Source organism: Cataglyphis hispanica, chromosome 10, assembly GCF_021464435.1.
Source record: "Cataglyphis hispanica isolate Lineage 1 chromosome 10, ULB_Chis1_1.0, whole genome shotgun sequence".
Taxonomy (NCBI): domain Eukaryota; kingdom Metazoa; phylum Arthropoda; class Insecta; order Hymenoptera; family Formicidae; genus Cataglyphis; species Cataglyphis hispanica.
The window spans coordinates 5,009,723-5,024,890 of NC_065963.1; the positions used below are offsets into that span (position 1 = coordinate 5,009,723).

General features: G+C 25.0%; 2 protein-coding genes across 3 annotated transcripts; both read left to right on the forward strand.

Moving 5' to 3' along the window:
* Positions 1–3,399, forward strand: LOC126852590 (elongation of very long chain fatty acids protein-like). The gene is made up of 5 exons (XM_050597545.1): positions 1–441; positions 783–973; positions 1,388–1,468; positions 1,759–1,942; positions 2,880–3,399. Exons 1-5 carry the CDS (start codon positions 381–383, stop codon positions 3,221–3,223), a joined length of 861 nt encoding a protein of 286 aa, XP_050453502.1. The 5' UTR covers positions 1–380; the 3' UTR covers positions 3,224–3,399.
* A 4,010-nt stretch (positions 3,400–7,409) lies between these two features.
* Positions 7,410–15,100, forward strand: LOC126852595 (elongation of very long chain fatty acids protein). Of its 2 annotated transcripts, none has more exons than XM_050597556.1 (7): positions 7,410–7,420; positions 11,720–11,809; positions 12,991–13,181; positions 13,285–13,377; positions 13,517–13,573; positions 14,233–14,475; positions 14,694–15,100. In XM_050597556.1, exons 2-7 carry the CDS (start codon positions 11,749–11,751, stop codon positions 14,850–14,852), a joined length of 804 nt encoding a protein of 267 aa, XP_050453513.1. In that variant the 5' UTR covers positions 7,410–7,420; positions 11,720–11,748; the 3' UTR covers positions 14,853–15,100. The 2 variants fall into 2 exon arrangements, with proteins under 2 accessions (XP_050453513.1, XP_050453512.1); XM_050597555.1 differs by lacking the exon at positions 7,410–7,420 and adding an exon at positions 10,275–10,499.
* Positions 15,101–15,168: the final 68 nt, after the last annotated feature.

Below are 15,168 nucleotides of genomic sequence, written 5' to 3' on the forward strand. Positions count from 1 at the left end.
TTCGTGAATTCCATAGTGGTTAGTCGCGTTGAAGTAAATTGACGAAAAGAAAAGTAAAAATATATTCTTACGATTGGCTGAGTGAAATATTTAGTTTTAGGTTCGAAACAATCAATTCGGATAACAAACGGAGATAATTATTTCAATTAAAAAAATTAAAAACTAGAAAACATAAGACTAAATTAGTTTCTTCATCGGAATTATACATTTATATTATTATAAATGAAAATATATCAAACTAATTAATCAGCGTTTTCATTTGTTATTAGTGTGAGCATTACGATAAGCAAGTCATAATTGCATAACGATTTTCCTTAATCCTTTTATAAATATATAAAAATAATATTGTAATTCTCTCTCTATTTGCACACGTCATTATCATGGCTGCATTCATACGACAATTAATAGCAGGATATAAATATATTATCGAAGATGCGGCAGGTGAGTATCTTGTTTTATCATTTGCATTAAATATATTTAGAATTAAAGATATTGTGAAATGTAAAAAAGCAATAAATTGTATTGTCCCTAAATTATAAAAAAAATTAATGTTTACATACGAAAATTTTAATTCATTAAATATTATTTACAAATTTTGTTCATTATAAATTGCAAGTATTAAATATATAAGCATAAAACAAATGCATTCTTTTTTTTTCTCATGTAAGAAAAACCATTAACAATCTTAATAAGTATATTATAATATTTATTAAATAACTATTAACAATTTATTAATAACTATGTATTATAAAAACTAATGTTTAATTGTTTTATATTGCAAGATCCACGCACCCAAGATTATTTTCTAATAGGCTCACCGTGGCCTTGCATAGCTCTGCTTGGATTTTATATATGTTTTATTTATTATATTGGTCCGAGGTTTATGGCAAAAAGACAACCTTTCCAATTGGACAGAATATTGCAAATATATAATCTTTCACAAATTATAATAAATGCAATCTTACTTTATAAAGTAAGTTATTTAATTTCTTGTTTAATTTAATTGTTTTTGAATTAATTTCTCTGATCTCATTTATAAAAACAAAAACAGATTTTTCTATCATTTATAGTTTTGCACGAATCTTCATCTTTAGAAATCATAATTTAACAAAAAATTGAACAAAAAATCGAAAAATTCTATAATAACTTAACAAGATATATTTCAAAAAATGTTTCTATCTTTTACAACTTCTTGGTACGTGTAGGAATAATTAATGTCTCTTTTTGATATTAGGAATATCTTCTACCATAGAAATTAATCTTTTTAGTGTTGTATGTGGTTCAAGTAATATTTGACTAATAAACTTTACATTAATTAAAGTTTATCAATACGATTCTTGAAAAAAACATTCTATATTTTTTTTTTAATTATATGTATACTTAATAGGTATTAACATTGGCATGGTTACGAGATTACAGTTTCTTTTGCCAACCTATTGATTATTCATACTCACCAAAGGCAATAGAGGTAATTATTAAAATTTAGCTAATTAAAAATTAAATTTAAGTTAGAATTATCTAATTATATGTTGGCCATTATATTTTTTTATAAAATAATATTCTTCAGACAAGAAAATAACGACAATATTATTACAACTATTCAGTTAATAAAAATATTAACATATAAAAATATTAACATAATTATATCAACAATTTAATCCAAATCAACATTAGATGTCATATCTTTAGTTTTATTTTTCGTTTACATAGAAATAAGATACAAGAAAAAAAAAGCGTTTATATCTGCCTGCTAAATAGATCGCGAGAGGGATATGGAGTTATTTCATGCTTAAAATACTGGATTTATTGGAGACAGTTTTTTTCGTGCTTAGAAAAAAACAGAATCAAGTGTCCTTTCTTCATGTATATCATCATGTGGGCATGTTATTAGGCACTTGGATTGCCACTAAATATATACCTGGCGGTCATGTGACTTTCTTAGGTATATATCATAAAAATTGGATTTACTATTGTTAATAATTTAAACTTTTCAGTTAAAAATATGCAGTAACTTTACAGATATATGTAAACGCAGAATAATAATATCTTCTTTGTTATTTTTTTAATATAAAAATATTTAATATATATTTATATTTAATATAAATACGGAGTATTTGTGGGATATTAAACAGGATGTTTCCTAAATAAATAAACAAACTTGGGGAAGGGGATATTTCTTGGCTTATTTTAAGAAGAAAAGATTCTACAAACATGTGTCCTAAACTGCTTTATTTTCAAAATATAGAGTGCAAGTTGTACAAAGAAAATGAAAATTTCGAAAATCCGGAAAACGCTTAAAGATATTTTATTTAAATTTGATATGCGTGGTATTAATGTGGTATTATTACATACTTTTTATTACATATTATTAAATTTTTTATTATTACATACATAATGTGGTACAAATGTGATGTTAAGAACAGATAAAACATTAAAACTGATAAACTTTTTTTACAGTACTGATAAAACATTTTTAAATTCACCAAGGTTATATGTATGGATAATCATATTAAGTTTTTTTAATAAAAAAATGTTAATAAATAAATGTAATTGAATAAAATAATATTAAATTTGAATAAAATATTTTTAAATTTTCCAGTTTTCCAGATTTTCCAAATTTTTATTTTTTTTTTGCACAACTTTGATATCCTATTTTGAAAATAAAGCCTTTTAGGACATATATTTATAGTATCTTTCTTTCTTAAAATAAGTCAAGGAATATGTTCTTCAGGTTATACTTACTTAAAAAACATCCTGTATATTGTGTACTATATTAAGAATCAAACAGTTGTATTCATCAGATATGCTAAATGAAATTTTTTTATAAATAAAAAGATTTTATATTTTGCGATTAATTGGTTACCAACATTGTATTTCAGGTTTGGTCAATACATTTGTACATGTAATAATGTACATCCATTATCTACTATCATCTATGAAAATAGATACAGGTTCATGGAAGAAGTACATCACTCAGTTACAATTGATCCAATTTTTCCTAATTATTTTACACTATGGACAATTAGCCTGGGAAGATTGCGGCTTCCCAGTTTGGCCAGCATATATAATGATACCACAGAATGTCTTTATGATTATATTGTTTGGGGATTTTTATTATAAAATGTACATTAAAAAACGACCAACAATTAAAATGGTACCGAGGGAAATGGAAACAAATGGCATTTCCGCTAATGTCTCAAAAAAGAAATCGAAAGAACAATAAATTCGAAGTATAATGTAATGTTTAGTATTTCTCTCTCTCTTTCTCATTTTCTTTTTCTCTGTTTCTCTTTTTCTTTCTTTATAATATATATACATATATATATATATATATATTTTTTATTTTTAGCATTAATATTAATGTATTTCTCAGACTATTAGTTACTTCAAAAAATTTTTTATATGTCGATTCTTATGACATATATTTTTTAAATCTATGTTTTGACAAATTGCTTATTAAGTTAGTATGTTTGTTACATATATAAATGTTTTAATATTTATAAAAAAGAATACATTGTAAAATGTAACTTTTTCATATCTAATATTACAGAGCTATTTTCTGTAAAGTTCTGTTTTTTGAATTTATAATGCAACAATCAATTAATTAATTAATTATTATGAGGAATTACATTTTTTGCTCTAATATTAAATTCTAATTATAAATAACATATTCTCTCATAGCGATAGTATCATACAAAATTTTGTGAATTAAAAAACAATTTTGATAAGATAAATATAGAAATGTGTTGTTTGAAATAATATAACCAATAGGAATGTAGCACATACATTTATAAACATTTTCTCATTTTTTTATTTTTCTGCCATAAAATATACACTTTATATTTTATTTAATGCTATTCTTTAATTGCAATTGTATAATTTGCATGTTTAGCTATTTTTGTATAATAAGAACAATATTAAAAATATTTCGCTTACACACACACACACACACACACACACACACACACACACACACACACACACACACACACACACACACATATATATATATATATATATATATATATATATATATACAGGATGTTCCATTTTATTTTTGGCAATGAAATACACGTAATTTTAGAAAAAAATTCATATAAAAGTTGTACGGTTTCAAGAGTTGTAGTATGTAAGATAATAACAGTAATTTGACTTTAGTAGTCACGCAATCATCTTCAATTTTTTATAGCCGAAAATCTATAAAAAACACCTACTTTGATTAAAGTTATTTGACAAAATTTTTTTGTCAATCTATGTTATCATGTATTACATGATATAAATATCATAAATTATTATATTATATATTATAAATTATTTATATCATATTTAGTATAAATAAAATGTGAAGTGCATATTTTTATGAACAGAAACATAGAAAAATGATAAAGCTTGTATAAATAATTGTATAAATAAATATGCTACAAATTTCTATTGCTCATATTATTTCTTCTAAATAAAAATTTGATTAAATATATAAAATATAGTGCATATATTATATAAATATGCATTGATTAAACTCTAATATATTTTATGTATTCTATCTATATAAAACACTTAGAAGATATTTGTGAACAAATATTATTTATATTTAATAAAAAATATCTAATTAAAGTTACATAAATCTTTTATCCCATCATATACATATAAATATATCTTTTCCGATCATCATTATGTATGTTTGAAGTGTCAAAAACCATTATACATTTTTTTTTGGCGATACTACAATCTCTATTGTTGTAACAATCTCGATTGCTACAACATTATTTTAATAATATTTAAAATGTCACTTTGTCAAAATTTTGCAAGCAATATTTAACAAAATATAAAAAGTTACAAAATTAAATTGTATAATTTAATCCTGAAAATGATGATAGAAAATTTGATGCGAAAGAATGACCAATGCGTTTATAGTTTTTTAGAGCTAAATAAAAAATTTCCTCATAAAAAATTTCCTGTAATTTTGGACCAGACTCAATATCAAAATGTATCGATAGTTTTCTCTCTCTTTCTTTTTTTTCTCTCTTCTGTGAAACCTATCCATTTCTCGTATGGTTGTTATATTAATCTCACGCTAGTTTCAACAGTAGTTTCTTGATTTTATTATCCGGTCGATCGTGGGCCAAATAATTCAGTATAGCCGTGGACGAGATGTTAACGACCTACTTTTTTGAGCACATATACCTAATGAAAACGAGCGAGAGAAAAAGGAGAAACAAGGTGAAGAAGTACCGAAAGAATCGCGTATATTTACGAATTCCGTTTTTGTTGTAAGATGCCGTTATATTTGATCTTGGTCCATAATCTCGAAGATCCACCTATACAAATCATCACAATTTTTATTTCAGTAATGTTGCTTCAATCAGACAGAAATGCTTAACAATTTTGTTTCTTTTATTAATAAAAAGTATATAAAGTATTTTGAAGTTTTTGTCTAATATATTTTTATAAAGACAACTTTTATAAAAAAATTATGAATATTGTAGCAAATTTGAAGCACCAAAATTAGTTTTTTTAGATATAGATTAACTTTATTTCTAATTTAACTAATCTTATTTTTCCATTCAGTCAGTACAATACAACGGCCCTTAAGAGAATAAAGCAGCATTAAATAATAATTGGAATAAAGCTGTATAAAATCATCGTAATTGCAAAATTAATTTATTTTATTCAAAATATAGCTTTTTAGTATCAAACGTTGGACATGATCGTCCATTGAATAAATTGATATTTATGAGAAAATTTACTTTCAGAATCATTTTAACCACCTTTGTTGGAATTGTTTGGTTCGCCGTAATGCTATCGCAGTGAATATTTTTGTTATCAAAATTCTCAAAAAAGATTTTATAGTCTTAAGGTCTTGAGTTTTTAGATATTACTATCTTTCAATCTATGTAAATCCTTTAAGATTTCTGATATTTTTAATTTTAAAACAATTTTTTTTGATAAAAATAGAAACAAGAATAAAACATACAGAAAAGAATAATGATATTTTCGATCCCTAAATCTTCTAAATTATTCAAAAAAATTAAATTTTTGTGTAAAATGTTGCATATCTTTAGAGACATTCAGATTCTTCCGCTAATATTTTCATTGTCACATTTGCATCAATTATTTATCAATAATTTGCACTTTTTCAACGAGATTTGATGTCAAAGCAAATCACTCAAAAAATTTATGCATACAATAGGCAATCAACGTGAAAAACCTCTTCAATGTTTTTTGTTTATTTGCATCGTTTATTAATAAAAATCAATCCAGTTGTTTAATAGGGGGAAGTCCGTTTGTCTACATTCCCGATTGCCTACAGCTTCGTTTGCCTACAAGCATTATTGTACACATATAAAAATTGAAAATACAAACATACGTTTGTACACATGTCATTATTGTGCACATACACATTGTACACATGACATAATAATGTCATACGTCCAATGTGTATGTGCACAATAATGTCATGTGTACAACGTGTATGTGCACAATAATGACATGTGGACAAACGTACGTTCGTATTTTTAATTTTTATATGTGTATAATAATGCTTGTAGGCAATCGCTCTGTAGGCAATCGGGAATGTAGGCAAACGGAGCCTCCTCATTTAATAGTCATATATGTACATGTATGTACTTTTTTTTTTCTTTGCAATTCTCAGATTCTCAAAATTACATATATTAATTACAATATACAATTAACGATTATTATAGTTTATAAAAATACACTTTTTAAATATTTTCAATAGCAACTTGACTGCGTATATGTATATAATATTAATCGTAAATGCGTAAAAACACGAGAGTAAAATCATAAAAATGAATATAAGCATAATTCAGTGACAATAGAATATTATTTTTAGTTTTATAACTATTTTATGATTATGCCGTAAGAGACAAAACATTTTATGAATTTTTAATCTGCTCTGAAATGACATCGCATCGATATAGAATGGACTGCTGATGACCAGTGGAAGGAGAAATGTACGAGTAAAGTGAGAGGCAGATAATACGGGGACTACTGGCTCACGTTCCGTCTCTTTCTAGTCTGATTAATTGGTAACGTTTGGAAGAGAGACGGAAGGTAACCCCGTATTATCTGCCTCTCACTCTACGTTTCCCCTTCCTCTGGTTATCAGCAGTCCATTCTAAATGTCGATGGACATACGTAACATTTTAATTATTCTTTTTTCTGATAATAAATTGTTTTTGTTTCAAATGATGTGCATGTCAGGTGAAGTATTTCAGTCAGCAAGTAACATTCTACTGTATCATATTGCAGACAAGTGTTTAAAATTAGTTTATGACTTATCAGTTTATGACTGTATACGCAAATTTATTTAAATAAAAGTTTGCTATGAATTGCTTCAGTTGAGCAAAGCGTGCCTGTAAATTAATTGGTCTCCTCTACAAAAGATTAAATGCAGAGTTGGGTAAGTTAAGTTTTTTTTTTAACTAAGTTAAGTTTAAAGTTAATGGCTAAAAAATTAACTATGTTAACGTTAAAAGTTACTTAAACAAAAATTAACTTAAGTTAAGTTAAAAAATTGTTAACTTATTAAAAAGTTAAAAGTTAATTATGCAAATCTATATGTTTTTTACATAATTGATCTTTTAATTGTACATTTTAAATAAAACTTTTAAAATTTTAAGTAATGTAATAAAAAGGTAGGTCTTTTATAAGAAAGATAATGTATTATAATGTAATGTTTTTTCTTAAATAATAAATAATACACTTAAATAATTAATGCACTTATAATAATTAATAATACAACACAGATATTGCATTTAAAAATAAAAGAGGGTTAAGAGGAGAGCTTTTTTGTTTGAACCGCCTATCTCTACGAGCGTTTTATCTTTATTTTTATTTATTAGCACAATGAATTAAAACAATGTAAAAATATTTATTATATACAATTATGATAAAATAAATTATTATAAAATTTACACATATTATTTATATCATTTTATCGCTTTTTGTGCATTAATTGCGTTCTTAAAATAATTAGATATACAAAATAAATAGATATACAATTATAGATATATAATATGTGCCATTTATATAACACTGTATTTGTTTCGGCAACATAATTCGAAACTTCTACAAGCATTCTATGGTTTATTATACAATCGTAAAATAATTTTTCCACTATTTAACGCCCGGCCGATATTCTGGAATGTTTAATATTGTTGCAGTAGTAAAATGTTGCCGCCGTCGTCTAACGGTGTCATCAGTTATGCTTTCATCCTTCTATACAATATTAGGACATAAACACTTCTATATGTTTTCCAATTATAGCAACACATTGCAATTTAATGTCAGAATGCGATATTTCCTTGCTGCGAACTGCAATAGCCCATCCGTGTGATGATAATTGTAGCGTCGTCATTAGTGGGTTAAGTCACACATTGACTGATTGTTTGCAAATAAAAGCGGAAACTACTGGCATCAATTCTAAATTTTTGTACATATGTGTGCGTGTGTGTGTGTGTGTGTGTGTGTGTGTTCTCTCTCTCTCTCTCTCTCTCTCTCTCTCTCTCTCTTTCTCTCTTTTACTCTACTTATTAGCTCGCTTATTCCGGACAAACAGAAAACTGACAAAAAAGATCTGCGTTCTCAAATATACTAATCTTTATTTTTCTCATTTATTTTTTGAAAAAATGAATATTCTCTCTTCCTTACTTTATCTATTTTCCGGTTTTAGTGCTAATAATAATATTTGAAATACATACGCACACACAGGCCTGCCCAAACTTTACTACAGTATGATTGATTTTCATGACCGACAGACATACATCGATTAACTTATTGCATTTTCTTCTTTTTAAACTCGATATTGCCTCTGATAATAAATGCAAAATTATAAATTAAAGAAAACTGCTAAATTGTAACTGTTGAAAATTATAATTTTTATTTTTTATTAGTTCCAGTTTTTTTTTTTTTTTTTTAATTTATAATTAGCTAAATTTGTAATGCGTAAGATACATTATGAACTTTAAAAAATGCAACAAAGTTAATACTGTCTCTGATAACAGATTTAATAATCGAAGATTTGTTAACAATTGATGTGTATTTGTCGGTCATGAAAGTCGATGACTTTAATAAAAATTGGGCAGGCCTGAGTTATACACGTATAGCACATCTGCGTCATTACGTTTCTTGAAATAGGTTTCTTCTATATGTCGCTATATCTTATTTATTCCGGTTAAATAAACGATGAATAAATTCAAATAAACAATCAAATATTTTTAAAATTTAAATTTCTTTGAAATGTATATAATTAATATAACTTGCAAGAATGTTCAAGAAAATTGTCGTAGAGTTTTATGCATATAATGTATATAAAATAATTGTTTTCGCATACAAGGATCTCCATTGTTATTTCGTGATTTTTTATTAATCGAATAATAAAAAATTAGAATGTATGTATCTATTTAACGGATGTAGTGTTGCAAAAATACAATATTGGTACTTTCTTTCAAAGCGGAAAGCAAAATTAATAACATTCGTGCGCGGGACAGCGTCGAATTACATAAGCTCCAATTAAGGTAAATGATTTCGTGAACGCTTTTGTTAATAATAATAGTTTGTCCAACTCATTTCGTTTAAAGAATATATTATATTATATATGGATTATATATATGTATATATATATATATATATATATATATATATATATACACATATGTTCTATTTTAACAAAATTTTAATTTAGTGTTCAAAATATTAATTATAAATTTTATTAAAATATGAGTTAAAAATCTAAGTTAAAAGATAAAATAAGAACATTTAATATTAAAAAATAATTACTGAAAAATATTTTAATTTCAATTTTAAACTTAAATATTACATGTAATTTTATTGTGCTATATATAATGCTATTAACATATGTTACCTAATATCTCATATTCTTATTATCTATTAATGACATCAGTAATTGTAAGATTAATCGTCACGTTTGAAATATATTTTCGCGGTCATCCACATTCAATTTAATATATTTTTCTTTTCTTTGACGTGCTCTTCCATTTCTCCATCTTTCATCGCTCTCACGTATAAAGATCACTGTCTTCCGCATTCATGCATTCTTTTTCTTTTTTCTTTTTCCTTATTTTATTAATCCGAGGTTGGCGGACAATAAAATAGAGCTATATTTTTTGCTTTTATTTATTTATTTCTGTCCTTGGTTCTTATCAACTACTTATTATTATCAGCTACTTTTACATATTGAAAGCAAAGAAAATCGACGAGTGAGGTGGGGATCGAAAGACACATTTATCGAACGGTGATCTTAGTGGGCACTCAGCACACAGTGAACGATCAGTTTTTGGTAGGACGCGTCTCTCTTCTCATCGCGAGTAAGACGCTCGCGAAGAAAACCGTATATGGAAGTTTTCCCGTTTTTATTCTTATTTTAACGTATCGACTTCAAGAAAAGGCCGCGATTAGTTTCTGCATTTTTTAAATAATCACAAAATAATTGCAAGAATTTATCGCTCGTTAAAGAAAGAGTGAGTACGCTGCAAAAAGAAATTTAAATTTTTCTATTGCAAACGCGACTGCAAATCATACGATACATTTATATCGATTATTTATGTTCTTATGCTTGTTTAAATGTTAACAAAATGGAAATTTGTATTACTTAAATCATTTATAATTCTATTCTCACATATAAATAATGATAAATTAATTTTTTATTTACACTAATAATAGTGCCGATATTAGTAGTGCTTCGAATCGCGCAATTTGTGTGATAGATTAGAGATAGATTATTTAATTAGATATGGATATATTTGTGAAATTCATATTGGAATTGAGAAGGATAAAATTATTGTATCGTCCTTGTTCTTATTTTAAAGTCTTGACTTCAAGGAAAAGCCGCGATATGTTTCTGCATTTTAAAGTTAAAAATAATCGCAAAATAATTGCAAAAATTCATTTGTCGTTAAAGAAAAGATGAATAAGCTGCAAAAGGAAATATTTTTGTTGCTAATGCAATTGCAAATCATACGAGACATCAATTATATCAATTATTTATGTTCTTATGTTTGTTCAAATTTTAACAAAATGAAAATTTGTATTACTTTAACCATTTATAATTCTATTCTCACATATAAATAATGATAAATTAATTTTTTGTTTATTGCACTAGTAATAAAGTGCCAATAATTCATAATGCTTCGAATCGTGCAATTTGTGTGATAGAACAGTTAAACATTCAATTAAATATGGCTATATCGCGTTTGAAATTCATATTGGAGAATTAGGAAGAACAAATAAATATTTTATTCATATAAAAAGTGAGCTTAAAATATTTAAAAAGTTAAAAAATCTATAAAATATGCAAAAATATTTTTTATTATAAAAAAATCATTTTTTATTAAAAAAATAATTAATTAATTTTTACAATAATTTTTATCCTACAGTTTAATAATCTATAATAATAATATAATTGTCGCCGGCAGAAATATATTATGAATATGTTATATTAAAAATATGTTACAACTCGCGATAAGTTTACTAGCTTTTGAATAGAGCTATTTAATAATAATAAATTATCTTTATTTATTGTAGTATAAAAAAGAGGAAGAATTAAAAATTTCCTCTCACTTATACGTTTTTGTTTAATTTTACAAGTGAAAAATAATGTCTAAGAAAAAGAATCCTTGAAATTTGATTTATATAATAAGCATAAAAACTGAACAAGTATGTTTTTCTACTTATATTCCAGAGCTTATATTTGATCAATACATAATCGACATGGCCAATCTTATACGATTTATAGTCAGCAATTATAATGACCTTTTAAAAAATGTTAAAGGTAAGCTTATTTTATAATTAACATTATAAAAAAAAAGTCAATTTAAAGAAAAAAAAATGCTACCTTATTTACGAAAGATGTTTTGAATAATAACATAAATGTATATATGAATTTTTATAATGTATTATATAAGCAATTCAGAAATTCTATTCATTTAACATAAAGCATTTTTTTATCTATTCATAAAAACATCTATTCATATAGCATTGAACATTTTTTATTAGTAATCATCAAAACAATTGCTGTCCAATGTATTTATGTTAAATTTCTCTTGTATGATATTTTTTTGTTTATATTTTATAGTTCAACCATATAATACTTACAAAGAATAAAAAACAATCTTTACAAAATAAATATCTTTACAAATGTGGATGTAACTTGAACAACTTCAATGCTATTAATTATATTTGTAAAAGAAATCTTTTTAAACTCTCGCAAAAACAATTATAAAAGCTGATAAATAAATATAATATGTACGTGCTATAAAGACATTTGTTTGTCAGACAAATTTTACAAATAATGAAAAGATATAAGAATTCTCTTTTATTTTACGTGTAATATTACATTATCTCTAATGCTAAATTGTTACATAAGTATAATGTAACTGTATCATTTGCACAGTATTTTATTTTATTTTTAAAGAGGATAAAACATTTTAGAAATTAGTTTCATATATGAATATATATAATTTATCCATTTTTACAAAAGAAATCTTAGTTAATTATTATTCATCCATTTAATATTATAGTCATAATTTATTATCATTATGTATTCATATCATTTCCATTATCCGATTTAACGCGAGTCAAAATTATAACGTTTAAATAGTGCAAAATTATTAATATGAGTTGATATTTTTGTATTGATAATTTAATCATAAATAATCTAAGCGCAAATTTCACAATTTATCTTCATTATATGGATATAAGAAGCCTTGTGCCAATTGTTTCTGACATATATACATAAAATATAAAATTACACTTGTTATTTAATCAAAATAAATATTTCAAATTTGATAATTTATTTATCTTTAAAATAATTCAAACTTTATATAATAATTTGTTCACGCATACACATACATAAAACATAATAAATTATTCATATTGCACAGATTCTATCAGTTAGAAAATTTTTATAATTTTTTGTAAAAATTAAACAAATTATATTTTCTTTCTTAATAGATCCATTAGTAGACACCTGGCCTTTAATGAGATCTCCAGGTCCTCTACTATGTATTATCGGTACATATTTGATATTCGTGTTGAAGGCTGGACCAAAAATGATGGAAAAAAGGTCAGCCTTTCAGCTGAATACCGTTATGATTGTATATAACGCGTTTCAAGTGGTCTTCAGTATATGGTTGACATCTTTGGTGAATTTAATTTTATTTTAATTCCTTATCTCTATTATTAAATGCATAACAAATTGTAAGATTATATATAAAATAATCTGTGAAAATTACTCGCTGATTTCAGATGTTGAATGTCAATATTAAACATTTATTTTCTTATCATGGATGCGGTTTTCATTTTCTGCCTGATTCAGAAACCAAACATGTACAAGCAGCGGTAAGCATATTTTTTGTAATTTTCAATTGTAATTTAGATTAAATGTTAACAATTTTTAAATAGTAAATAGTAACACTTTAATAAGTAGTAAATATAAACACTTTTTTAACGATAGTATGTATATGTTTCGGACAAATAGTTATCACGAGGCGCATGGTGGTATTTCTTCGCAAAAATCATCGAACTCCTGGACACGGTAACAAATATTTATATATATACAAATATACAAATATACACAATATATACAAATAAAATTAATTAATAAATTAATAATTATGATGTTTAATATGCATTAATTGATTTACAAAGCTTTCGTAAGACTATACGCATCTGTTATTGTGCTTCCGTTATCGTTCAAAAGTTACACCATTGTTTCGTCATTTAACCGACAAAAGCAATCGTATTTTGAAATACGAAGCGCTTTGTTAAATCGACTTTGTGTTTGTAAATTTCATACATTGTCTTGATCAATAACTAAATGAGTTGAATTATTTAAAAAAAAAAAACCTTTTTTTCTTCTCATGTAACATCAGAAAAATATCATGTGTTATAAAATATGAGCTCGAGAAAATAAATACTTGTTTAAGATATTAGATACTTAATTATAAAAATGTTATTATATTAAATGTTTTCAAATTTATTTATTTATTTATTTTTTTTATGATGCAATTGTACACTAGTACTTGTGATAAAAGTTGTTGACAATTTTATAATCAAAATTAAACAAATCAAATTAATAAATGTCAAATAAATATTAATTAAATAATATATGTATAATGTAAAAAAATATTGGAATTAAGTAAGAAAAAGATTTATAGAAAATGTAATTTCTAATATAATGTTTTGTTTTTGAAGGTATTCTTCGTTCTGAGGAAAAAGCAAAATCAGGTCACTTTTCTTCATGTTTATCATCACACCATAACAGCCATTTTCTCATGGTGCTACTTGAAAATATTACCTGGCGAACAAGGTATAATCGTAGGTTTCTTAAATTCCGCAGTCCACATTATTATGTACAGTTACTATTTTATCGCGGCACTTGGCTCCAAGTACAGAAAATATCTCTGGTGGAAAAAATATATGACTTGCATTCAACTGGTAATTATCTTTTAAAATTTTGATTGACTTGCCAAAGTTATTTACAATTTATTCAGCCTCCTTATTATTTTATCAATCTGTCAATAAAATCAAGAGATTTTACATCTCTACTAACTGCTGAATGTAATTGCTGGCGTTTAATCTTAAAAGAAAAATTTCAAAAGCATTGTTTATATAAGTCAGATTTAATAATGAAAATTTTCTGTCATAAATTTCAGATACAATTTGGAATAATGTTATTCTACTTAATACTAACATTGGCCATGGATTGCCGAATGCCGAAGATTCTGACCTACTTCTTCCTAACGAACGTAATAATCTTTATTTATTTATTCAGCAACTTTTATCGAAAAACGTATAAGACAAAAACGGCTTAATAATAAAAATTGATCTCGCAAATAGTTGATAAAAAAATATGAAATTATTTTTGCCCATAAATAAATATATTTACTTCTAAAATTTTTAATAACAAGCTCTTATTTTAGCAAAATGTTAAGATATATTTTGACAAAATGTATAGCTTATAGTGCAGCAATCTTCTATAATTGTATCATCCACTTCTACAATGAAAAATGATATGTGTGTATAGATGTACATAAATATATAAGATTAACGATATAGAAAAGATGCGTCATGCAATTAAGACAAGTTCTAATCTTCTAACACTTATTCCATTGAAGACAGAAAGATATG

Bases quoted from the DNA above. Each gene is read 5' to 3' on its own strand.
- LOC126852590 (XM_050597545.1), top strand. From the start codon at position 381: ATGGCTGCATTCATACGACAATTAATAGCAGGATATAAATATATTATC. The intron at 1,469-1,758 runs GTAATTATTAAA...CCTGCTAAATAG, and splicing joins ACTCACCAAAGGCAATAGAG to ATCGCGAGAGGGATATGGAG. The intron at 1,943-2,879 runs GTATATATCATA...ATTGTATTTCAG, and splicing joins CGGTCATGTGACTTTCTTAG to GTTTGGTCAATACATTTGTA.
- LOC126852595 (XM_050597556.1), top strand. From the start codon at position 11,749: ATGGCCAATCTTATACGATTTATAGTCAGCAATTATAATGACCTTTTA. The intron at 13,378-13,516 runs GTAAGCATATTT...TCGGACAAATAG, and splicing joins CCAAACATGTACAAGCAGCG to TTATCACGAGGCGCATGGTG. The intron at 13,574-14,232 runs GTAACAAATATT...TTGTTTTTGAAG, and splicing joins TCATCGAACTCCTGGACACG to GTATTCTTCGTTCTGAGGAA.